The following is a 25,235-nucleotide window of genomic DNA, read 5'->3' as shown; positions in this document are numbered from 1 at the left end:
AATACCAGCAAAGCCTTTACAGAGTATAATTGCTTGGGATTGCACAGGGGATTAGAAAATGAAATGGAAAAGTCCATTAGAGAAAAATACGAAGGATATATGCAAGGGTGGTAGCACAATTACGTAACCCACATTTGTTTTGCCACATTCATGAAATTAACTGTAAGATGCTTCCACCTGGTGTATTAATATATAGGCTATATGAAGAAGCACCTGACAGTTAATTCAATGAATGTGGCAAAAATATATAAATGTGGGTTACGTAATATTATTATTGCATTCGTAGCCTATGTCTCTAATAGACATTTTCAATTTAATATTTTAATTATTAGGCTTAGCATAGCCTAACATATTTTCGTGTTCAATAAGTCCCGATTTACTTGCAACACCCAGCCTAATTATGCGCACACTTTGAGCTTCTCGACTCTTCTCCTAGTGGGCTTCAAGTTTACCCTAATTCTGTGACCAGATTAAACACTTGATGCTCCGACGTCTTCTTTAGCGGAGACAAGCGGAACTAAATGTCCTGATCAGTAGAAACACTGTATTTCACCATCATAGGTAGGAGGCAAATTAGCCAGATGCTGGTTACAGTTCAATCTCATTTTGTATTTTATTCTATTTCGGTAGCCAGTGTGCCACATAGGCTATATTTTAACCGTCACTTTAACATTCAAAGTTCGAAATTAGCACTGAAGAAGCATAAGCGCCCAGCTGTCATTCATGGAACGACTTTGATGATCTGCTAATGATTCACTTCAGGGGCAAGCACAGATCAAGCGTTGCTGGCCTATATATTTACTATTTATCGGAGAGAGCGAGAGCAAGAGAGAAAGAGAGATAGATAGACAGAGAGAGAGAGAGAGAGAGAGAGAGAGAGAGAGAGAGAAGGGGGGGGGGGGTTGAAACTGTTTGAAACCTTCACTAAAATATATATGTAGAACATAATGATTCACTTCCTTGAATATATTTTCGATAATAAAACATGGTCAAATACAATAAAGTAATCCATTATGTTCCACAGAAATATTTCAAATGCTGAATGCATTCATTCAGATTCATCCATGTAGGGCACGGACATGCAAATTATATTTTATTGAATAATACGTAAAACTGATGAAATCCACATGCTACAAAAATAAAAGCATTGTTACTTGAATCCTTGAATTATCAGACCATGACTGCGGTATCTTTATATGCCGTTACATAAATTATTCGCGTATATAAATTATTCGTAGCTATATATTACACGATTATTATTATTATTATTATTATTATTATTATTATTATTATTATTATTATTATTATTATTATTATTTGAACGCATTTTACTTGGCTACATTCTATAATCCATACAACACGTTATTTTGTCTAAATTACCCGCTTAGTTTTGAAGGCTCAAGTCAGGAAAAAAAATATCGTCGAATCCTCCGCCTATCCTTGCATGCCAAATACGTACTCTATCAAATTCAGATACGTCAAACTTCCCATATCCTAAAATGAATGAATAAAGCAATCGATTCTTGCGCTTGTCCAAACATTCGCTCTGTTTCCCTCTGAAAAAAAGTGTTTCTCTGGCATTCCTAATTGCTTCCTCGCAGCTGATTGGTTGTTGAGTTCTGACCCTTATTGGGTTGGACCTGTTGGATAAAAAGGGCATTTCTAGAGGGATCACGAGCACTGCATAGTAGAGAGTGCACTGGGGACCAACTTGTGTGGCGGAAAATAGGGAATATCATCAAAGACACTATGACGGGGAAAGAAGGGGTCGTGCTGTCGGAAAGTTTAAACAAACCGAAAACATCCTCATCCTCTGAGAATGGGGGGACAAACAGCCACCAGCCATCGAAGACAAATGTGACGCATCCTCCCAGATGCACGGGATTCGGGATCCAAGAAATTCTAGGGCTGAATAAGGAGCCTCCGTCGGCCCCACGGAGCACATTGGAGTCTCTACCGGCTGGGGCGCACCTGCTGGCGGCCAGGTCGATGCTCGGTCCCGGTGTTGGAGTCGGGATGGGATTAATTGGCCCAGGAGGAATCCCGTCGTTTTACACCCAACCTGCGTTTTTAGAGGTCTTGTCAGATGCACAGAATGCACACCTGCAGCCCCTCAGCAGGACTATGGGACCGTTGGACTCCAGCCAAACTGCGAGCTCTGGTAGGCTACTCTCCACAGAAACCAACTGCTATTTATTTACGTGTGCATTGTATACACGGTGACGGGCACGACAGCACTGAATACGTTTTGATATTTTATGTCGAACACAAAAATTTGCCTCTACATTTGAGGCAAATGATTAAACTTTATTTGATCTATCAAATCTATCCCAAATATATATTTTCATAAATGGGAAGGAACTTCTTTTTGTCATATCTGGCCTATATACTTGTGGTGGTATTTCTTTTTCATCTTATGATGACGATGATGATCAATGTTATTATTATTATTATTATTATTATTATTATTATTATTATTAGTAGTAGTAGTAGTAGTAGTAGTAGTAGTAGTTCTCGTATTATTAGTAGTAGTTCTCGTATTATAATTATTATTATTATTATCACGTACAATAAGAATAATAATAATAATAATAATAATAATAATAATAATAATAATAATAATAATTATTATTATTATTATTATTATTATTATTATTATTATTATTATTATTATTATCATAATAATAATAATAATATTCATCATCATCATCATCATCATCATGAGAAAAACAAATATTTTATGTGAAAACATGTAGCCTACTGTTGCTATAGGGAATGTGGATATACAGTAATATAAATGCGATGTCACATTAATTCATTAGGCTACAACGTTTCCATTAGTTTTTAATTACTTAATATATGTGATTCCTCCAAGTCACAGTTTTATATCGGAAACAATACGTGTATGTGTATTAGGCTGTCTCAAAAGCTGTCTCAAAAGCTAAACCAATATTATAACTCCATGTTCTGAATAATTTTACGCACAATATTTTATTTGTATCTAGTTTTTTTTTTAAACAAACAGACTGCTTGTTGCATATTTTCATTATTTTGTTTTTATTTTTCAGATTCAGATGTATCTTCCAGTGAAAGAAGATTATCAAAGCCGTCACTGAGTCAGAGCAAGAAACGGAAGAAAAGGAGACACCGGTAAATATTAATATTAAAATTGCGTTGAACAGGCAAAGTCGTAATTTTGTAGCTTTAAATTATCTAAAGCTAATCCGTTTTTAATTCTAGGATATGAAACATTGAATGACACTTTATGCATATATTGCTAACGAAATAGAATCGTTTTGCTTGTAGCTAATTATTAATGGTTTTCTGTTCAAATTATAGTTAGCAACGTACTGTTGCAGTTATGTGTGCATTTATGTTAAATATGTTGGCCTAACATAAATAGAATGCCCTCTTGTTTTTCAGCTAGTACCAAATATGCTCAATTAAACGTTGTACGACGTGAGTTTATAACGTGTATTTGAAAGTTAATATAAAAATGAAGAGATTGCAAGGAGATAGTTTTCCTGTTGCTGCTTTCAAAATACTAACGCATGTTATAGGCCTACACATCTTACAGACTGATATTTTGTACGTTCTTAATAATTTATGTAATTTCTTTATTGCAACACATTTAGCTATTTGGACGCATGCATTTTCATTTAATTAGGAAAAATGACTGGCGATTCATAACAATTCCAAGATGCGGAACTATGGAATATTGCATTCTTGCCTGAATGCACCTGGCCAATGTGTCTGTATAATTCACCAAAAAGGAATTACAAAACAGCCATGGAAACGATTTGTGCTATGCAATCCTCCTGATTTTTTGGGGGAATTAATTTGTGAGGGCATTAAATGGGACGATATAACCAGGATTACACACAAACACATATCAGAGCAGGGACAACGCCCGATTAATCCATCTTCATCTTTGTCATTTAATTAATCATTTTAAATATTTAAAAATCCTTGAGTTACCCTTAGACAATAACAAAAAAAATAACAATAACAATATCAAAACAACAACAACAACAATAGTAACAATAACAACTACACCAAAAATAATAACAACAACAATAATAACAATAATACTACTACTACTACTACTACTACTACTACTACTACTACTACTACTAATAATAATAATAATAATAATAATTATTATTATTATTATTATTATTATAACAACGACAACAACAACAGCAACATTATCATACATTTTCAATTGTTTATATACAGCAGTGAACACAGTGGAATGCCGTGAGGCGAAGATTTTGGTTTAGTAATTGTTCTGCCTCGATAGGATTCGACATGGCATTGTGCACTGAGTAGGAACTAGTCGTTTATGATTCGAGGATACATTTTCAGAACTATATTTTAATGATCACGATTAAAGTAAATATCTAAAACACATAGCAGTTGCTAATCCATGCTCCAGGGCATGATCATGATTAAATCATACTTCAGAAACTATAGGATATATTGTAGCATTAATTTGACCTGTTGAAAACAGTATATCAAAAAAAAAAAAAAAAAAAAAAAAAATGACAACAGTACATTTTAATTACTGCTGTACATTTGTGTTCATATTATTTAAAGAAAAATGAATGTTCCATGTTGTGTACCAAATAAAGAAGAGCAGATTGACAATGTTTCTGTTCTTTTTTCTCAAGAACAATTTTCACCTCGTACCAGTTGGAGGAGTTGGAGAAGGCCTTCAATGAAGCACACTACCCAGATGTGTACGCACGGGAGATGCTAGCCATGAAGACAGAGCTACCCGAGGACAGAATACAGGTATTAAAAACCTTTAATCTCTCATTTTTATTTCCATGTTTCTTTGACGGCTGCAGGACTTTTTCCGAATTCAAGGATAAATAAATGTATGAATAAAGATATACAGACCGTTTGGACACATTTTGATTTCCTGTAAATGGGCTATCTGGTGTGTAGCATAAAATCTCCCTGAACAATCCTGCCTGTCCGTACCAAAATTGACCCACGGAGAAAGAAAATGACATTACAATATATATAATTTTACCAGATCAGATAAATCATTGAAGACAATGGATGAACTGACAGTGGAAAGAATTTAAATATATCAAAAAGAAGGGTTTCCTGGGTAAGAATACAATTTACATGGCTTTAATTGTCCTGATAAACTAAAATTTGGAATTGTGAATAACACCTTCTCGATCATTCTGCAAATATGATTACAGGGTGTAACTACTGTGAGACACACAATACTAGCATTGTTACTGTATGGTTTTATACAGGAACAATAAACCTTAGGTTCTGTAACCAAACCTTTATTTTTGAAAGTGTCATATATATTTCACTCTGATGCTCTAAACGTGTGGGTGTGAGTTAAAGCATTGCATTACTGGACATTTGATTAAAAATAGTGCATTTGTGGGAATCTGCATTAAGCTCATTAAATGTTGTTTGAGATAGAAAAACGGCCTCATGACCAGTGTGGAGGAGGGGGTGGAATCTGCCTCTGTGTCTGGGTTGTAAGCCATTTTGCAGAGTGGACAACATTGTTGCTGTTTACTAAAACATACAAAATTGATAACCCCCTTTGGATAGTCACCTGTTTGAAACCTTTCTTCTTCTTTACCAAAATAGTCGGAACGAAATAAAGTCACATTGTGGATGTTGTTTTGTTTTTTTGCTCCTATAATTAATTGAACAGCTTATATTTGAAATGTAATTTGTTGAGTTAAAAATATTGCTATAGTTCTAAACACTTTATGTGCAATTGTGTGACTTGCAGTTAAATAGCATATAGTGTGACAGGGGAAATGCAGTTATGAGGAGATGATAATTTTACAAGATACATAATGTAATACGTACCATTTTAACTTCAACTGTTTTTTTTTTGTATTTAAAACATTTCATAAAGGCAATACAATACCGCATAACATGTATGCAACATTTGTTATAGATGTGTAATATGGTTAAACAGCAGGGAACATTTATTAAATGAATACATATTATATACATAGCCATATATGTATATAATATGTACTGTATTTAAATGTTAATTAATATTAAAATACAATATATTTCATATATGAATGAAATTTGGTAAAAACCCTATTTGGTAAAAACCCTATGTATTAGGCATGTGTTGATAAAGGGATTACCCCTATGTCTCCAAAGCTGATATAGACTGGTCGTTATGACTCTCCTTTTCCCTTTCCCTCACTATGAATAGGAAGTAGACAGTAAGAGCAATGTGGCAGCTATCACAGTAAATGTGCCATCTCTAATGCCATGCACAAGTGTCAGGTGTGCCCCTGTATATTGATCGGTGCACGATACCTCGATTTCATTTAGCTTCTGAAGAAAACCCCTCCCCATTCAACACACGCACACACACGCGCAGGCAGGCATGCAAGCACGACACACACACACAAACACACACACACACACACACACCGCTCTGCACCTCCATCTCTGGTCCCTACAAATCTTTCTCATCAGGCTCAGTTGGATGTGAAACAATTTTTTCTCCTCGAAGAGAACTAACGACCTAATCAGGCAATCAAGGCGGGAGAAGATTGCAGTGTGACCCGGATCATCCATCTGCCAAGGCGCCTTTTAATTTCATTTTCATTACGCCTCCTCTCGGCAAATAAATAAATAACTGGATAGATAGATAGCAAGGGATAGATGGGTAGATAAATAAATATATAAATAAAGCACCACTCCAGCCCTAAACAAAATTAACACCCAATTTTCTCATCGAGTGTAATTAGTTAAATCAGATGAGCCCGCCGTGTCTCTAGAGGCAGCCTGGCGCGAGACTCGGGGAGTTAAAATGAAATAACTACATTGAATTAATTAGCATGGGTCAATGACGGAGCTCCCTCGGGTCCCGCTGGTTTAATTTCCCGTGATATTTGCGCGCCTGTCGACCATCGATTGGGCTTGAAATTAACTTATTTTTCAATCAGCCTTCTCGTGCCCCAGGGGTCGCGTCTCCTCACGCTGCACCCCCCCTCCCCTCCCCACCCTCTCTAGTTTCCTTTGACTGCCAGAGAAGCAATTTTTCATCAAAAAACCCATCTTGTATCAGATAAGGGCCATCAGCAGAATCACCAGAAAAAGGTTTCAAAACGGTTTTGATAATTTTTAATTTAATGTCTAACCCCCAAACACACAGAAGCCCTTTCTACGCACCCCCCAGCACATACATGCACACACACACATACACACCACACACATGCACACACACTAATTTTCTGCTGTCCATACAAGTACCAGATGAAGAACAGTGGCTGTGCTGGTGCTGTGGAAATCAATTTGAATGCTCTCCTCGGAAAGCTGACAGATAGCCCCAGTGCCCAGAGAGAGAGCCACACACAAGGCTGTTAGCAGGTTAAACATCTTGACGTGTCTCTGGCTATCAATCTGCTTTACAGCATAGGAGGGAGCCTTATAGGAAGCAGAGATGAGTCTCTCTCTCTCTCTCTCTCTCTCTCTCTCACACACACACACACACACACACACACACAGATCACACACATCAGATAAGGCAATGAAGCACAGTGGTTCAATGTTCTTTTTTTTATGTGCAAATTCCATCACAGACAACAGGCCTGATATATACATATTAATATAAATAAATATTTGAATACGCTCTGTTATGTGTCTCTGGCTAGAGAGGTGCTCCTGCTAATGCAGCTCGTGTCTGCCAGTCCAGGTGGTGTTGTGTTTGACGTGAGCTTTCCCTCTCTACAGGTCTGGTTCCAGAACCGGAGGGCCAAGTGGAGGAAGCGAGAGAAATGCTGGGGTCGCAGCAGCGTCATGGCAGAGTACGGCTTGTATGGTGCCATGGTGCGTCACTCCATCCCACTGCCTGAATCCATTCTCAAATCTGCCAAGGACGGCATCATGGACTCCTGCGCCCCCTGGCTGCTCGGTAAGGCACTGCACCCTTCTACGTAATCCTGCTCGCTTTTTTCCACCTCACCTTAATTCTTTACTTCTATTCATATCTCTCTCCCCTCAGTGAAAGAACCTGACTGCGCTAGTCGTGCCTGATTTTTCTTTTTTTCTTTTTTTCTTTTTAAACATATACCACGTTCCGAGATTGAGAAACAAACACCATTAATCAACCCTGTCGCACTGAAGCAGAGAGGTTTCCGTGGCCTTTACATCCCCGATGTGTCCATCGCGTCGACTGAATAGAGTCGCGAGCCTCTCTTGATGTGACTCATTCATAAGCATGATGCATCCTGCTTCTCTTGGCTCCTGCCGAGTTTTAGTAATATGGTGCTGTAAGCAAGTGAGAATGTCCAGGACCTGTCACTGTGATAATGATCTGGGAAGTACAGCAGTACAGCTAACCTGACTTAATCAGGATGGCTTAGGAGAATCGCTCCATTTGCCTCACTTGTCAGTCAATTGATTACCATAAATCGATGTGATGACTGCATCTGAAATTTGTTCCTGGAATGTCATGCAAAACACGTATACACCCAATTCTGCACACACACACACGCAGCAGAATTAAATTCATTGGGCTATACTGTGAGCTATACCCTCCGAGTGGTGTACCTACAGAATTATACACAGCCTCATAGTGTCACTCTCTCAGAAGCTATAAAACTGTTGGGGATATACTTTAAAATTTAAATTTATTCACAAAATGTTCTGATATCTGGAACATTTCTCTACCCATGGGTTACACTCTAAAGATTGATTGGGTAAAATCCCTCATCAGTCAATCAGCAAAGTGAAATTTCAAGCACTTCAACAATCAAGATTAATGACAAACCATGACTGATATGTAAAAAGACATGAAATCATTGCAGGTTTTCATGTAAAACTACGGCACTTCCACCCATGTTTTTAAAATGAAGAGAATAAGGAAAAGAAAGTGTACTTTGAAACAAAGTATCCAGTTCGTGTAACCTGCTACGTATATCTTCAATGAGTTATATTATAACACTTAGTGCACAATGAGGTATAAGGAATTGTATTCCATAAAATCATGTAGTGGCGGTCGTATTCATTTCTCTGTATACTCTTGCAAACTCGGTATCATACCAGTAGAGAGTTAAGAGACTCTCAGTCAAGTCCTAGAGAAACTCTATTTGAAAGCAGTTACTATATTGTGGCTGTCATCACGAACACGTGAAATGGCTGAGCACATTCCACTCCATTCAACATCCCATCTCACGCATTCCATTATCACTTTAGAGGACAAGACCCAAATAAGCCTCCAAGTACCAAATGCCTGCTATTTCTTACTATGGACTCTTCCTCTTTGCTTACTGTTTTCAGTTCAAGATGGCTTACAGATGACCAGGCGCTTTTCTTAATCCGAATACCTACAATTCTTTTTAGGGATGCACAAAAAATCCATGGAGAGCACTGTGGCCCCGACGAGTGGAAAGCCAGATGTCACCCAGCAGCCAACCAATCAGAAACCCGATGAACGAGAGGTGGAGGAGAGGAGGACAGAAAGCAAGTCACCCATTTCCAAAGAGGAACTGAGGGAGAACAGCATTGCTGCACTCAGGGCAAAAGCACAGGAGCACAATGCCAAGGTGCTGGGGACTGTTTCATGTGATGGACCGGGGAACAAGATGGAGACGGAGGCAGTGGAGGAAAAAAACGGAGACCCATTAAGTCCAGTAGAAGAGGAAAAAAGTCCATAAAATGTTTACTTCCTAAGACAAATGACTTTCTTTGTACTTAAGAATGCTGCGGTGCCCATGCAGTCAAATAAGTCTCTGTGAACATGCCCAGGCTTCTGTGACACTGCTTCTTTAGCAGGTTTTATGACCATTACACATCAATTTCACCTGTATGTTTTCATAGTTCCTTACACTGTTTTTCCTACCTTTTACTCTTGGTTTCTGCTGGTTATCTGGCCAAGTGTTACTGGACCACTAAATATCAATTTGTCTTCCTTGTGAATGGAATATACTGAAACAGCTGTGTGCACACTTATAAGTTTAAAAAAGTAAACAATTTTGGATGGCCAAAATTAATAAGTGGTTGGTTCATGTACTTTTCCCACCTCAGGGGTGGAAGCCATGTTTTTATCCGTGTATGTGCTTTAAAGGGTTCATGGATTAAAATATATAACTACAGTTGAAGTGTGCTTTAAACAAATGATTAATTAATTTCTATATTGAGCCAAATGTTCACTGCATATTGTGAACCAGGCTGGCAGCTATGTGTTTAATGCAACATGAAGTTGGCAGTGGAAAACATTTTATATTTTTAGAATATGATCTGATTTTACCCCATTTATTTATTTTCCCCTTGGAAATACAAGGTCAGAGGAGTAATTACTTTTTATGCGGCTTTGAATACATTAACTATTATGACTTATTTCATTTAGTTGAAAATAGCATGAGCACAATTTATGAGTTATTAAAGAGGAGTCACTGGTATTGACCTTTGTTTTTTGTTATGAGCTCTTATGCAGCCCTCATTGAAACTCTAGGATATATTTGGCACTTATTTGTTAAATTGACAATGATATAGCAGATACTGTTGGTGCTTTTTTAAGTAAAAAAGGTGACACCTCTGTTTTAATTTCCTTTATTTGTATTTGGTTTCCATAACACAGTGTATTTCATTCACCCATTCACAATCTTATTAAAATATCTTATTATTTTAAAAGCTTGCCAAAACTGGAGCACTGAGTAATGCTTTGGAGAAATTAACAAGATATTTTATATTCTATCTGATCTTTTCAAGGAAGATAGTAGTCAACAAGCTGTTTTAGAATGGACCTCTTCTGTATATTCTGTACATAAAGTAAACCAGAAACAAAGATCACCACTGAAATGTTTAATTCACTGAGATGTAAGTAGTTTAAATGTGTTTTCTGTTTTATCTTTCTGTATAATAAAAAAAACCTTCATTGTTTAAACTTTTCCCTGATGATTATTTTCAGTCACACATTAAAGGTAATGCAGGATTGCAGCTGGACACTCAATCACCTCATCCATTAAGTTGTTCTATTCCAATTATTATATGATTGATCTCATTTTGTGAAAATCTTGTGAAAAGACAGTGCCCCCAGTGGCTCAAGTGGAGCACCCATACATTTGATAAATCATGTACTGTGAACTAAAACTAATAACCTGCACACATTCATTCAAGCCTGAAGCATGCTGAAGATTCCTGCCTGCCAATGATGCTAATCCTTGCTTGCATTCATATCCTTCCCGCTTGATTTTGGGTGGATTTTGGGTGGTTATTCTTGATGAATAACTATAACTATACTAAGACTCGAAAGGTATACCTTACTAAAGTTGTAATTTTTCAAAACTGGAGACACTTTTTTCTATTGCTTGGATATAATATACATAAACAAAAAATAGTTTGATCACTGAACCAAATCACTTGTTCACGATGACTCAACTTACCTTTCAATGTATTAGCATTTCAAAATGAAATACATTACATTTGAAAATACTGTCTTCCCATCCATTACAATGCATCTAACTACCAATGTATCCAACTACTAAAAATGATAAGTGTAACATTGCCCCTAAAGCATAGTTTTATTGTTTTACTCACATACAAGGCTTTGAACACCCTTGCACCCCCCTATCTCTCTGACCTTCTTCACGACTACACCTCGCACTCTCCATTCCTCCTCAGCTGGCCTCTTGTCTATCCCCACCACCCGACTCTCTACTATGGGTGCTCGAGCATTCAACTCTACAGCACCCAGGCTCTGGAACTCTCTACCCATACACATCCGCCATACAGAGTCACTGTCATCTTTCAAAAAACTTCTCAAAACTCATCTGTTTACTCTTGCATACCCCTGACTGTTTCCTTCCCTTACATGTTCATGTGTCTATCTCTGTCTGCTGTCTGTCTGTTTGTTTGATATGAATTATATGTTCATTGTAAATTATTTTTAATTGGATATGTTGCATGTTTTTAACATGTTTATTTTTTATTTTGCTCAATGTAAGGTGACCTTGAATGTCTAGAAAGGCGCCACACCCAATTTCCCAATTACCAATCAAGAGAAGTGCTCTTACAAGCAACTTGTCATGTATGGCCTCCTGACATACATATACACTCAGTGAGCAATTTAATAGTAGGGAGGACAACCGAAAAATTTATATACGGAAGTCAATATGAATATTATGATTAAAATATCAGTTTAACCTTAAATTAACGTGTTGTAGACAATAATTGAGCTTATGTCGAATTTTAATGTGATAAAATGACTGTTATTGTTGCTTTTAAGGGCTCATTTTTCCATCATTCCATAAATGTGAAATTCTGTACCTTGACGGCACCGAAAAACAGACAGATTTCACTGAACATTCCATTGTTTACATGTATGGGGTTCGAAAACAGAGATGTAACAATGTCATGTAATGTCAGAGCATGAACCAAGAATGTATTAAAGGTCTTTGAGCAGTGTCACCTCCTCACTGAGCTACTGTATGTGTCCTTAGCAGGCATGATACTAAGACACAGTGGGCTCTGTCTGTGAAGGTCTGTGAGTTTCTCAGTGCTTCAACAGTAATCCCAATATTCCCAAGTGTGCTCTGACGGATGCTTGGAAAAGTGGGTAAAAAAATGGAATAGATAATAATTCAAGACCCTTCCCCAGACAATTCCAGATCAATTTAAGGAAAGTATTCATGGAGCATTGTTGTGTCCCTGGTCGATAGTACAGATCAAGGGAAAGTAAATTGGTAATTCTCACTTATAGATGTAAGTGATACACATTTTAAATAAGCTTTTAAACAAGGTTTTGATATTTCTGTTGTTGAAGTTGCTTTTCAGCTGCTCCAAATGTGGAAGCCTACTTGATGCCATTATATCTACAGTAGTAATCCTCGAATTAACACACCATCCATCTGGATTCTTCGTCCGGCACAACTGTAAGATTATTCCTTACAGGCATAATTGTGGCTTGCCCTTTCTCATTAGCAGTTCACTGTGCTAGAGAAATTCATATCATCGCAAACATTGCTGTGCTGTGACTTGGGGCATATTTAAGTGATAAAACAAGCACAGATTGATAAACATTGATCTGATTGGTTCAGAAAATTAAAATGGTTGATTAAAATCCAATGGGTACAGCTGTGGTTGTAGTAGGGTGTAATATACCATAGCTGTTGTCTGTCTGATCACTTGTTTTTTACAGGAAGCTAATTCAAGATATTCAAGAATAAACACACATGCACGACACACACACACACACACACATGCATGCGTGCACACACATTTCAGGACTGTTGTGAAACTCAGGGCACACATGGTTGCTTGTGGTTAAGAAGCATGTGCATAATTGCACAAGGAAAGGAAAACATGGAGCTTATGTTTCAGAGCAAGGATAAAATATGGCATCATAATGGGATTAAGGTTGCCAATATTACATTTTTTATGTGCAAACACATTGTCAAGACAGGTGGTTTATTTTTCTGCGTTTTAGTTGGACTTCTCAAAAAGGAAATGACGGAACCATTTTTCTTTCTTTAAAGTTGAGATTTCCAAACTGCGAGAGATGACAGGAGGGTCAAAAGTATGCTGGGTATTCAGTGATTCCTTCAGTAATTCCTTTAGTTTATTCAATGAGGTTTATAGGTCAACCTAGCACTGCACTCTAAGTTCCTGAACTGTGCCAAGACATTTTTCTATGGGGAGAGAGAGATGATGATAGTAGAAGTCACCTGTCCAAGTGGCTGCATTTATAAAAGGTCTCGTCAGTGACCCTAGCCCCCTTCCCCTGACTAGAAATTGAGCGCAGAAAATGGAAATGCAGAAACCAACATGTCAGCCCTCTTTATCTTATTTTGAAATGTGTGAATTGTGGCACTGTAAAGAGTCACAATTCACAGCCTGTTCACAGCCACAATTTGCAGCCTCCTGGCAGGAAGACCTACTGTGAGTGAGAAGGAGGTGCTATGATCGTCCCATCAAAAGAGGTTACCAGACAACAAACCTACTCCATTACATTTGCTTTGAGGAACAGGGGCCTGTTCTACAAAGCAGGATTACAGAGTTACCTGAATAACTGCACAAACCAGAAAAGGTTTTTATTTCAGTCCATGTTCAGGGTTTTACTCATGGTATAACCCGGCTGTCTCAGTAACCATGCTTTGTGGTCCAGGTGCCTGATCACATTCAGTGAAATTAAATGGTAATACATCCATATTAGATAAGTACAATATCTTCATATTTTTAAAAGTGAAGGCTAGTTACTTAATGTGTTTAAGAAATATACAGTATATTCTCTGAAAGACAAATACAGTTTGTGGCATATATGTAAATGTTACAAGGATTCAGCATTGTGTGCTATAATGTAACCTACATACCCCAGTTTCAACATTATAAATACAAGGGATAGTGATTTTTGTAGTTTTTTAAGCCTTCCATCTCTGCTGTAAATGGCATTATTAATTACTGGCTGTTTGATCTGTGGAATGATGCAGTCTGCTACAGGCAAATCCCAACCCTGTCTTTCCGAGACCATCCCTGGGCCATCCTGATTTCCATGGACTCTGTCATCAGATGTGATTTACAGTGTACAATTCAATCCAATTTAGTGTACTTAACATGTCTGTAGGTGGCACGGATGGTGCAGTGGGTAGCACTGCCGCCTCACAGCAAGGAGGTCCTGGGTTCGAATCCCCATCGGGCAGGGCCTCTCTGTGCGGAGTTTGCATGTTCTCCCCGTGTCTGCGTGGGTTTCCTCCGGGAACTCTGGTTTCCTCCCAAAAACATGCAGGTTAGGCTGATTGGAGAGTCTAAATTGCCCGTAGGTACAGTCAGGTCCATAAATATTGGGACATCAACACAATTCTCATCTTTTTGGCTCTATACACCACCACAATGGATTTGAAATGAAGCGAACAAGATGTGCTTTAACTGCAGACTTTCAGCTTTAATTTGAGGGTATTTACATCCAAATCAGGTGAACAGTGTAGGAATTACAACAGTTTATATATGTGCCTCCCACTTTTTAAGGGACCAAAAGTAATGGGACAAACTAACAATCATAAATCAAACTTTCACTTTTTAATACTTGGTTGCAAATCCTTTGCAGTCAAGTACAGCCTGAAGTCTGGAACGCATAGACATCACCAGACGCTGAGTTTCATCCCTGGTGATGCTCTGCCAGGCCTCTACTGCAACTGTCTTCAGTTCCTGCTTGTTCTTGGAGCATTTTCCATTCAGTTTTGTCTTCAGCAAGTGAAATGCATGTTCAATCGGATTCAGGTCAGGTGATTGACTTGGCCATTGCATAACATTCCACTTCTTTGCCTTAAAAAACTCTTTGGTTGCTTTCGCAGTATGCTTCGGGTCATTGTCCATCTGCACTGTGAAGCGCCATTCAATGAGTTCTGAAGCATTTGGCTGAATATGAGCAGATAATATTGCCGAAAACACTTCAGAATTCATTCTGCTGCTTTTGTCAGCAGTCACATCATCAATAAATACAAGGGAACCAGTTCCATTGGTAGCCATACATGCCCACGCCATGACACTACCACCACCATGCTTCACTGATGAGGTGGTATTTTTTGGATCATGAGCAGTTCCTTTCCTTCTCCATACTCTTCTCTTCCCATCATTCTGGTACAAGTTGATCTTTGTCTCATCTGTCCATAGGATGTTGTTCCAGAACTGTAAAGGCTTTTTTATATGTTGTTTGGCAAACTCTAATCTGATCTTCCTGTTTTTGAGGCTCACCAATGGTTTACATCTTGTGGTGAACCCTCTGTATTCACTCTGGTGAAGTCTTCTCTTGATTGTTGACTTTGTCACACATACACCTAGCTCCTGGAGAGTATTCTTGATCTGGCCAACTGTTGTGAAGGGGTTTTTCTTCACCAGGGAAAGAATTCTTCTGTCATCCACCACAGTTGTTTTCCGTGGTCTTCCGGGTCTTTTGGTGTTGCTGAGCTCACCGGTGCGTTCTTTCTTTTTAAGAATGTTCCAAACACTTGATTTGGCCACACCTAATGTTTTTGCTATCTCTCTGATGGGTTTGGTTTGATTTTTCAGCCTAATGATGGCTTGCTTCACTGATAGTGACAGCTCTTTGGATCTCATATTGAGAGTTGACAGCAACAGATTCCAAATGCAAATAGCACATTGAAATGAACTCTAGACCTTGTATCTGCTCCTTGTAAATGAGATAATGAGGGAATAACACACACCTGGCCATGGAACAGCTGAGCAGCCAATTGTCCCATTACTTTTGGTCCCTTAAAAAGTGGGAGGCACATATGTTGTAATTCCTACACCGTTCACCTGATTTGGATGTAAATACCCTCAAATTAAAGCTGAAAATCTGCAGTTGAAGAATATCTTGTTCGTTTCATTTCACGAACAAGATTTGGCTCCATTGTGGTGGTGTATAGAGCCAAAAAGAGGAGAATTGTGTCAATGCCCCAATATTTATGGACCTGACTGTATGTGTGTGTGAGTGAATGGTGTGTGTGCCCTGCAATGGACTGGCGACCTGTCCAGGGTGTATTCCTGCCTTTCGCCCAATGTATGCTGGGATAGGCTCCAGCCCCCCGCGACCCTGTTCAGGATAAGCGGGTTAGGATAATGAATGAATGAATGAATGAACATGTCTGTAATTACTTTATTGGCATCTGCCATGATAATACCTGGATTATAACAATATGGTATCTCTCTCCATAATTTTAAATAGGCTGTATTTTTAAAGATTCTCAACAAATTAGCATTTTTGCAAATTAGCATTTCTTTTTTTTTTTGTGAGGAATCAATCACCCATGTGGATTATTCCTGCATTGCTCCAGGGAAGGATTGTCTCCTGCTTAGTCTAATCAACTGTACATCACTCTGGATAAGAGCGTCTGCCAAATGTCCATAATGTAAAACATTTTTATCAAGTGAGCCACTCTTGTGGGTTTAGATGTGTAAATTGCTACACCACAACACTCTAGCACAGCGGTATAATTACACCCTTTTTGGGGAGGCAAGAAAATTTCAAATTCTATTTCCCGGTCATTAAATTGTGTACGGTGTTTCACTATATAACATCAATTCGACAAACCTTTCAACTTCATGGTTACTCCCTTCTTAAAAAATGACAATGACCTCTGAATATGTTGAACATATGCAGAGAATGTATGGCAAAAAACTATTAATGACATAATCTCTGATCGTTTTTTTTTTTTAATCAGTATTGCTGGAAGACGTGCTTATGTAGTTGTCCAAGGACAAGAGTATATTTTTTATAATAATGATGCAGAATTATACAGAAATATTTATATCAGCTAATTAGTTAAAAACTCAAAAGTGGATCAGAAAACAGACCAGCAGAAAAGGTAGGCTGAGTATTTAATTGGATGATGGTTTACACATTATTTCAAGCACACAAAATGCCTGTCTAGTGATGAGAAAACAGAAGTCTGTATTTAGCATTGTTAGCAAGGTCTAGCATTATTAGTATATGTCAGTTGAATGCAGTTTTGTGTCTTATATGTTGCACATCACTCTGTATAAAAGCATCTGCTGGATTAAATGCATACCACTGGATGGCAAAACTATTTGAAGTGGAATGGCTGTTACTATCCCCAGCAAATTAACTGCATTAAATGCTCAGTATTTGACTAACTAAACATCTAAATGACTAAACTGCCATCTTGTGGACAAGTGTATACATTACAGCTGAGGTTCCCAACTTGATCCAAGGGACCCATTGTGTTTGTTGGTTTTCAATCTACTACTCATGAGCTGTTAATGGGATGTAATGGGATTAGCCACTTTATGTATCCTGGATGATTTACTTTCCACGTCACATAATATTTGTTTTGCCATGTTTGCCATGAAAAATAAACATATCTCATTCACATGACAGGACTTTTAATCAGTTGAATCAACTAATGCTTTGATTATATGTAATGTCCCATACGACAAATGATACCTTTAAAACAGAGCTTACATTTTGTAGGTGATTACATTTTAGATTGACAGGTGAAATGCTTGGGGTCCTAATTAATGAAAGTGTGGTCCGTTAGTCACAGAAAATAAAAGATTTATGGAAAAAAAAGGAAATGAAAAATGAATTGTATGAAAACATTTTTAAATTTGGATGTTCACTCATTCTGCCTGGCAGTGGGTTCCCCACATTTCAATCACTGTTGATGGCTCTGCAGTGTTGCTTTTTGGACTGTTTGCAATGCCTTGCTGGTTGGCTTACTGGCCTATGCACTTGGTCCATAATGCTGCATTGCATCCAGCAGTGAAGCCCCTATAATGCTGCTCTCAAAATCTTTTGTGTACTGCTCCATACTATTGGGCTGTTCCTTCCTTTCTCCATATTGACAGCATCCCATTGCTCAGAACTGGGAGAAACAGTACATTCTGATAAATATCTGGAATCATATGAAATTAAAATGAATTAACTCCCAAATATACTGCATGTTACAAAGATGCTCCCTTGTGCGCAAAATAAACAAACATAACTACAACATGTACTCATTTAGATTTAGTTTGTGACCTGAGTCTATTGCTGTTTTGTTGAAATGCAGGAGCATCAAAGAATACAAGGAGCTAATACTACCATCTGCTGCAGTTCACTGAACGTTTCACTTCGCTGCTTTAATGCAAAATAACAGATAATCACAAGCAATCTTTCTCATAGGTGCAGGACCTGAAAATGGGTGAAATTGGAGAAATAGAGTCTGGCTGAGATATTATTTTATTTGCACACATAAAGGGTACGATTTTGATATACAGACAAAGTCCAAACCAGGATACATTATATCTGAAGGACATCTTAATGACAAACATGGTGGTCGGGACACCAAGGGTGTATTCCATACATTACATAGTTTCATATAGACAGTTGATAAGGAACAACATAAATGAGCTACCACAAATAACAAAATGAACTACATTATCACTATATATCTTTGAATTAAAATATAAAACAAAATGTTCCATCTTGTACAATACGTAATGACACTCATGACAAAAACATTTCTCTATTTTTCTTTTATTATTATTTAATTTACAGTACACACACAGTATATACTCACCGAGCACTTTATTAGGTATTTATTAGACTTATTTATAAATCTAATGATTCTAAATTACTTTGAATTATTTACAATTTAACTTAGAATTGGCTGATTAGATAATCGCATGAATAAGGTTTAATAAAGTAAAAGTGTTCCTAATAAAGTGCTCAGTGAGTGTATATTTTCTGGAGTTTCTTTTGTCAAGAATTGGTGCTTAACTAGCCTCCAGTCATCAACAGCCCCAACCAAAATGATAGACTCAGTTATAGACAGCGGTTTCTCTGCCTGGTTTTCTCTTTCCAGCAGCAGAGGGATTGACCACAGCATAGGTAACATAGGTAAGCTCACTCTGCCCCTGCACACAAATACACATACATTATTACCGGTGTACCACAAAACAACAGTTCTGTAAATAACTGAATTTAGCTGAGTTATATTCACTCACTTGGTAGGTAAATGTGTCGCTCAGTGAATCATGAGTAAATGCAGTCTCCCTTTGAACTAGGACATTAATCGGAAAAGTGTTATCATACTGCCAGTATTATAATGCAGCAAAGCTACCCGTATGCAAAAGGTTTGTAAAAATCATATATGTATGTTCATTAAATGATACCTAGAGAAAACATTTATTTTTAAATGATTGTGGAAAAATTTGATCTAGGTGACTTTGACCGTGGAATGATTGTTGGTGGCAGACAGGGTGGTTTGAGTATCCCAACTACCGATCTCCTGGGATTTTCATGCACACTAGAGTTTGCAAAGAATGGTTCAACAAACCAAAAAAAAATCATAAAACAATACAAGAAACACCTTTACTGTATATACATGCAGTATATGGACAAAATAAAATACGTGTTATAGAATGGCCATATATATGTTTTAACATAATTTCTATTTATAAAAATATATACATTTTATCTTTAGATCATAGGAATTGTATGTCTAATATGTTAAATATACACTCACCAAGCACTTTATTAGGTATTATTAGACATATTTTTTAGACTTCTACTGCTATAGCCTATCCACTATGATGCAAAAATGCTCTTCTGTATACCACTGTTATAATCTGTGGTTATTTTCATTACTGCCACCTTGCTGTCAGCTTTGACCAGCTTTGGCCATTCTCCTCTAACGTCACTCATTAACAAAGCATTTCTGTCTGCAAAACTGCTACTCACTGGATTTTGCGACAATCTTTGCAAGCTTTTGAGACAAGTATGCGTGAAAATCCCAGGAGATCAGCAGTTTCAGAGATACTCAAACCACCCTGTCTGCCACCAACAATCATTCCACATTTTTTCCCCATTCTGATGGTTGATGTGAACATTAACTGAAGCTCCTGTCCTGTATCTATATGATTGTATGCATTACAATGCTGCCACACAATTGGCTGATTAGATAATCGCATGAATAAGTAGGTGTATTAAAACATTTTTTTCCTAATAATGTTCTTGGTGAGTGTATGTATTCCATTCAGTAGGACAGAGTAATAAATATATACTATATGATTATTACAAACCTTTTGCATGTCGGTAGTCACAAAGCAGACTAGGTCTAAAATTATGGCTATTTAAACTGTCTTACCTTTTCTTCTCTTCGGTATCGCAAAAAAAATCACAATCAGGATAAAGGCTATGCAAAGAGCGACTCCAGAGCCAATCCAAACCCCTATCATATTTCCATCTGAAAGAGGGCACAGACAGAGCGTGTGGTCAATTTTTGGTGAATCTAATGCTTTTTGACCAAGTTCAACAACATACAGGATATTTATCATTTCATTTTGCTTTAAAAAGCTGCAATGTCAAAGTAGCCCTCCCCATTCTTATCTATTGCTTACCATATATAAAATACATAATGACTTTTAGAAATTATGTTATTGGATAAGGAAAATGGGATGGACCCGACTTACCACCCATGCAAAGAAGAATGAAAGGTTAAAACGAATAACAAGTTTTGGATGCTCAATACATACATTGTGTTGATGTTTATTTTTTCAATTATGATTACAGCTAAAAAGTAACCAACTGTGTTTCAGAAAGAAGGAAACCAAGCTCTTACCAGGGAAGCTGGTGGTGTAACTGAGTGAGGCCTTCTGTTCCTCCCCCTCAGTTAGCTGACATCTCCACTTCATGTTGCGGTCGGAGCGCTCAAGTGTCAGAGTCAGACTGGAAGAACACTGGGTCTCTGACACCTTGTACCTGGCTCCTTGCAGTGGGTTTCCTGTCTCACTAACCCAGGTCACTCTCATGCTATGTCTACAAGGCCTATGACTATGAAGTTGACAGTGAAGACTAACTGTACTACCAATCTTCAGCTCTGTCACTGGAGGGGATGAAGAGACTGAAAATGGAACATGAGGTATAGTTATATGTCTTCTGCTCGAGCTCAGAAAATGAAGCAGATCTACACTAGTAATTAGTTTAGTATGAAATGCATTTTAAAATAATGTTGTAACATTAGTTAACTACATTCTTCCATCATTCTGATAGCCTTTGACAAATTCCAAATAGAAATACTTACTGCTGAGAAGAGATAAGCAAATACGGGTAGCATCTGTATGACCACTTCCTTCGCGATACAGTCGACAGAAGTACTGTCCAGTATCAGCAGTGGTAAGATTATTAATGTGCAAAGAGCAGTCAGATCCCACTTTCAGCTTTCTTGGTTCCTTTTCATTTTCCTTTTTGACCTTCCCTTCAATGACCAGTTCGATATTGGTTCCGGATGTTTGATTGTGGTAGCTCCACATAGGTGAGGAACATTCAAAAGAACCACTATGGCTGCATGGTAATCTGCCAGTATCTCCCACACTGGAGTACACAGTATATTCATCTCCACTGACACCTGGGCGAAAATGAATGCATCTCATTTAACAAAGCGCAGATCTACACTAGTAATTCGTTTAGTATGAAATGCATTTTAAAATAATGTTGTAACATTAGTTAACTACATTCTTCCATCATTCTGATAGCCTTTGACAAATTCCAAATAGAAATACTTACTGCTGAGAAGAGATAAGCAAATATGAGGAGCATCTTCATAATCTTCTTCATTGTGATACAGTCGACAGAAGTAATGCCCAGTATCAGCAGTGGTAAGATTATTAATGTGCAAAGAGCAGTCAGATCCCACTTTCAGCTTTCCTGGTTCCTTTTCATGTTCCTTTTTGACCTTCCCATCTGTGACCAATTCAATAGTGCTTTTGGATGTTTGATTGTTGAAGCCCCACATAATTGAGGAACATTCAAAAGAACCACTATGGCTGCATGGTAATCTGGCGGTATCTCCCACACTGGAGTACGCATCCACTGAAGTATCTCCACTGAAACCTGGGCAAAAATGAATACATCTCATTTAACAAAGAGCTCAAAATTATTATAAGATATTACATATATTTTTTGGTAAATGATTAAATGTGGTTTAAAGAGACAGATCACTACTTTTGTGATTAGATTTCTAGAAATATCGCTATACTGCCAAGTTCCTCATTTTGTCTCTCACATGAGCATACATATGTGGCCTTTAGCAACAACAACCCAGTTCCATTATACTACCATATGTTACGATTACGCCACTCCCATCTATTTAACGGGGATGGGAGAACCCACTGATACTCTACACTAAAGATCCCTCCCCGCGCTAGGGTTACTCAAATGAATGACAGGATTGGAGGCTGATGTATCAAAAGCAACACAGTAATACTTTATTTATACCATTCGTTCAGAGTAATTAAAATATTTGTTGTGTAAAGGACCAAGATTAACTTACAGCAGTGTATTAGGGGTACATACATGAGTTCTCATCAACACAAGTTTATATGCAAGATTCCAATAAATAATGTTGGGCAGCACCCCAATGCTCAATATTGACAGGCAACCCACTTTTGATCCACAATAAGTACATGGCTTCCCAGTGACTCAACACCCCAAGCACCGCAACCAAGGTGACACCAGGTTAACCATAAAAGGTTTGGTCAATACACACCAATCGTAATCACACCACACGGGTGGTCCCCGTAACACATTGAGCATCGAGCCCTGCCCACTAAATATGAGAACCCAAGCAAAGCCAATTAAGATTTAGAATAAGTAATGTAGTAACAAGTAAAGAACATGAAATGCCAAGATAATCAGTTAGATAGACAATTGTCCAAAGTACACCTCCCCTTGTCCCAGCCTTGATATTGCACACTGCTCTCATATAATGGTTGATTACAATAGTACAGCCCACCCTTGGTACTGCACACTGCCCAAACACAAGTTGCATCAATAGTAAAACATCAATGATTAAAAGAGCTCATTTTCATAAACATGATATAAATAAACATATACAAACTTCACATATGGGAAAACAGTGGCTAGCTGTCCAAACCAAATGGCAAAAATGACGAGTGGCGGGGTCCATTCACAAGCCGGCTTCCAGGCCATCCGTTCATACGCACACTCACTCACACACCGACACACTGACACACCGACGGCAGTTGGTTGCCATGCAAGGTCCCGACCAGCTCATCAGGAGCATTTGGGGGTTAGGTGTCTTGCTCAGGGACACTTCGACACAGCCCGGGCGGGGGATCGAACCGGCAACCCTCCGACTGCCAGACGACTGCTCTTACTGCCTGAGCCATGTCACCCCCATGTCATAGTAAATTACACTTGAATTGGTTAAGATCTGACTCAGTGTTTCCCCATCTCTCTCCCTTCCAGCCTCTCTCTCTCTCCCTCTCTCTCTCTCTGTCTCTCTCTCTCTCTCTCTCCCTCTCTCTCTCTGTCTCTCACCTGTGAAGAAGAGGAGGATGTTGAAGAGCAGCCACATGAGTCCAGTCTGCCTGTACGAAGTCATTCTTACTTGTTTTCTCCTTTCATTCTGTATCAGCGCAGTCCAGAGGCAGTGCTTGAAAGAGAAATGTAATTTCCTCTTTGTCATTTTTTTTTTTTTTTTGCTGCACTGACCCACCACACTGTTGAAACTAGTTTCAGTTCCAATTCAATCCAAGCGAGCTAGGCTAAATATTTGCCATCTCCTGATCCATCCATTTTGAATCATTTCTTTCATACATACAGTACTGTTGCACTTGCTTTCCATTTCCAGTAGAAAGTGAATGATGGGTCAGACAGAGGAACATGACTTTACAGACTGTATTGTAATCCTTTATATGCAATCACTTATGAACATTTGAATACTCAGTAATTCACATTTGTGAGACTTGCCCCCTACAGTTCAAATCCACATTTTGTTCGTAATCAAATTTGTGTAAAGATAAGATGAGATTCATAGTCAATTCATAGTCATTTATTTTGTGTTGTGCACATACTGACCTCACATTACATTACATTACATTATTGGCATTTGGCAGACGCTCTTATCTAGAGCGACGTACAACAAAGTGCATACCCATAACCAGGGATAAGTTCGCTGAAAGACCCTAGAGGGAAGTACAATTTCAACTGCTACCTGTACAACAAAGATAAGGACGAGGGCCAATTTTTTAATTTTTTTTTTTTTTTTGAACAAAGAAACAAACAAACAAACAAACAGAGCAAAAGTGACCAAAGTTAACTATCCAAACACTGCTTACCTAGCCAACTAAAAATACCGATACACAAAGCAAGTCACAGAGACAACAATTAAGGTTCACAGGCACCTCACCAGAACTAATGCGTGGCCATATTTTTCCACTTCCTCAGTTTTACACTTATGTTGCCTTGATGTATGAATTCAGAATGCTCTAACCCTTGAGAACACATCTGAAGAATTTCAGAGTATGCTTACTTTTATAAACTTGAACTTTGGGACATAATGGCTTGTGGTGGTCAGTCAACACTGGTGCACAGGTATTCAAATAAGTACTTTTCTGCCTAAATTGAGTGATCTCATTGAAGATTCTTTGAGCATCAATCTGTTTTGCTGTTGTTGTTGTTTTACAAACAATGTGTAATACTGTTTTTACACTCATTAAACAAGATGGCCAGTTGCAATATAAGTAGGTGCTAGTTAGCACACTATTGATATTCTGTATGTTAAGGCTTATTTGTACAGCAGTGCTTATAAGTCAGCTAACTTTAATAATACTCTATGCTTAATCTGATCAAATTCCAAATAGAATACCTAGTTTAATAATTTACTGTCTATTAAAGACATTTTTTCAAATCTATCTAATAGATATTTTTATCTTTGACCTTCCCACCAGTGTACCATTACCATTGGTACTGACCT

General features: G+C 38.0%; 2 protein-coding genes across 2 annotated transcripts; one reads left to right on the top strand and one right to left on the bottom strand.

Annotated features, from left to right (window-relative positions):
- The first annotated feature begins 1,749 nt into the window (after window positions 1-1,749).
- Window positions 1,750-9,725, top strand: vsx2 (visual system homeobox 2). Its single transcript, XM_061217931.1, has 5 exons — window positions 1,750-2,161; window positions 3,069-3,150; window positions 4,674-4,797; window positions 7,750-7,930; window positions 9,361-9,725. Exons 1-5 carry the CDS (start codon window positions 1,750-1,752, stop codon window positions 9,672-9,674), a joined length of 1,113 nt encoding a protein of 370 aa, XP_061073915.1. The 3' UTR covers window positions 9,675-9,725.
- A 9,635-nt stretch (window positions 9,726-19,360) lies between these two features.
- Window positions 19,361-23,867, bottom strand: LOC133121729 (uncharacterized). The gene is made up of 4 exons (XM_061231193.1): window positions 23,798-23,867; window positions 22,022-22,348; window positions 21,078-21,359; window positions 19,361-19,371 (listed from the first exon to the last, which is right to left on the bottom strand). The coding sequence occupies exons 1-4, from the start codon at window positions 23,859-23,861 to the stop codon at window positions 19,361-19,363; spliced, it is 684 nt and encodes a 227-aa protein (XP_061087177.1). The 5' UTR covers window positions 23,862-23,867.
- Between the last annotated feature and the right edge of the window lie 1,368 nt (window positions 23,868-25,235).

The sequence above is a fragment of the Conger conger genome, chromosome 1 (genome assembly GCF_963514075.1).
Source record: "Conger conger chromosome 1, fConCon1.1, whole genome shotgun sequence".
In the NCBI taxonomy this organism is placed as follows: Eukaryota; Metazoa; Chordata; class Actinopteri; order Anguilliformes; family Congridae; genus Conger; species Conger conger.
Note: the sequence above shows the minus strand (reverse complement) of the source record. Positions and strands in the feature narration are given on the sequence as shown.

Excerpts from the sequence above, each read along its gene's own strand:
- vsx2 (XM_061217931.1), top strand. The coding sequence starts at position 1,750 with ATGACGGGGAAAGAAGGGGTCGTGCTGTCGGAAAGTTTAAACAAACCG. Across the intron at positions 3,151-4,673 it reads CGGAAGAAAAGGAGACACCG|AACAATTTTCACCTCGTACC; the intron begins GTAAATATTAAT and ends TTTTTTCTCAAG. Across the intron at positions 4,798-7,749 it reads TACCCGAGGACAGAATACAG|GTCTGGTTCCAGAACCGGAG; the intron begins GTATTAAAAACC and ends CCCTCTCTACAG.
- LOC133121729 (XM_061231193.1), bottom strand. The coding sequence starts at position 23,861 with ATGACTTCGTACAGGCAGACTGGACTCATGTGGCTGCTCTTCAACATC. Across the intron at positions 22,349-23,797 it reads CATCCTCCTCTTCTTCACAG|GTTTCAGTGGAGATACTTCA; the intron begins GTGAGAGACAGA and ends ATTTTTGCCCAG. Across the intron at positions 21,360-22,021 it reads TTGCTTATCTCTTCTCAGCA|TCTCTTCATCCCCTCCAGTG; the intron begins GTAAGTATTTCT and ends TTCCATTTTCAG.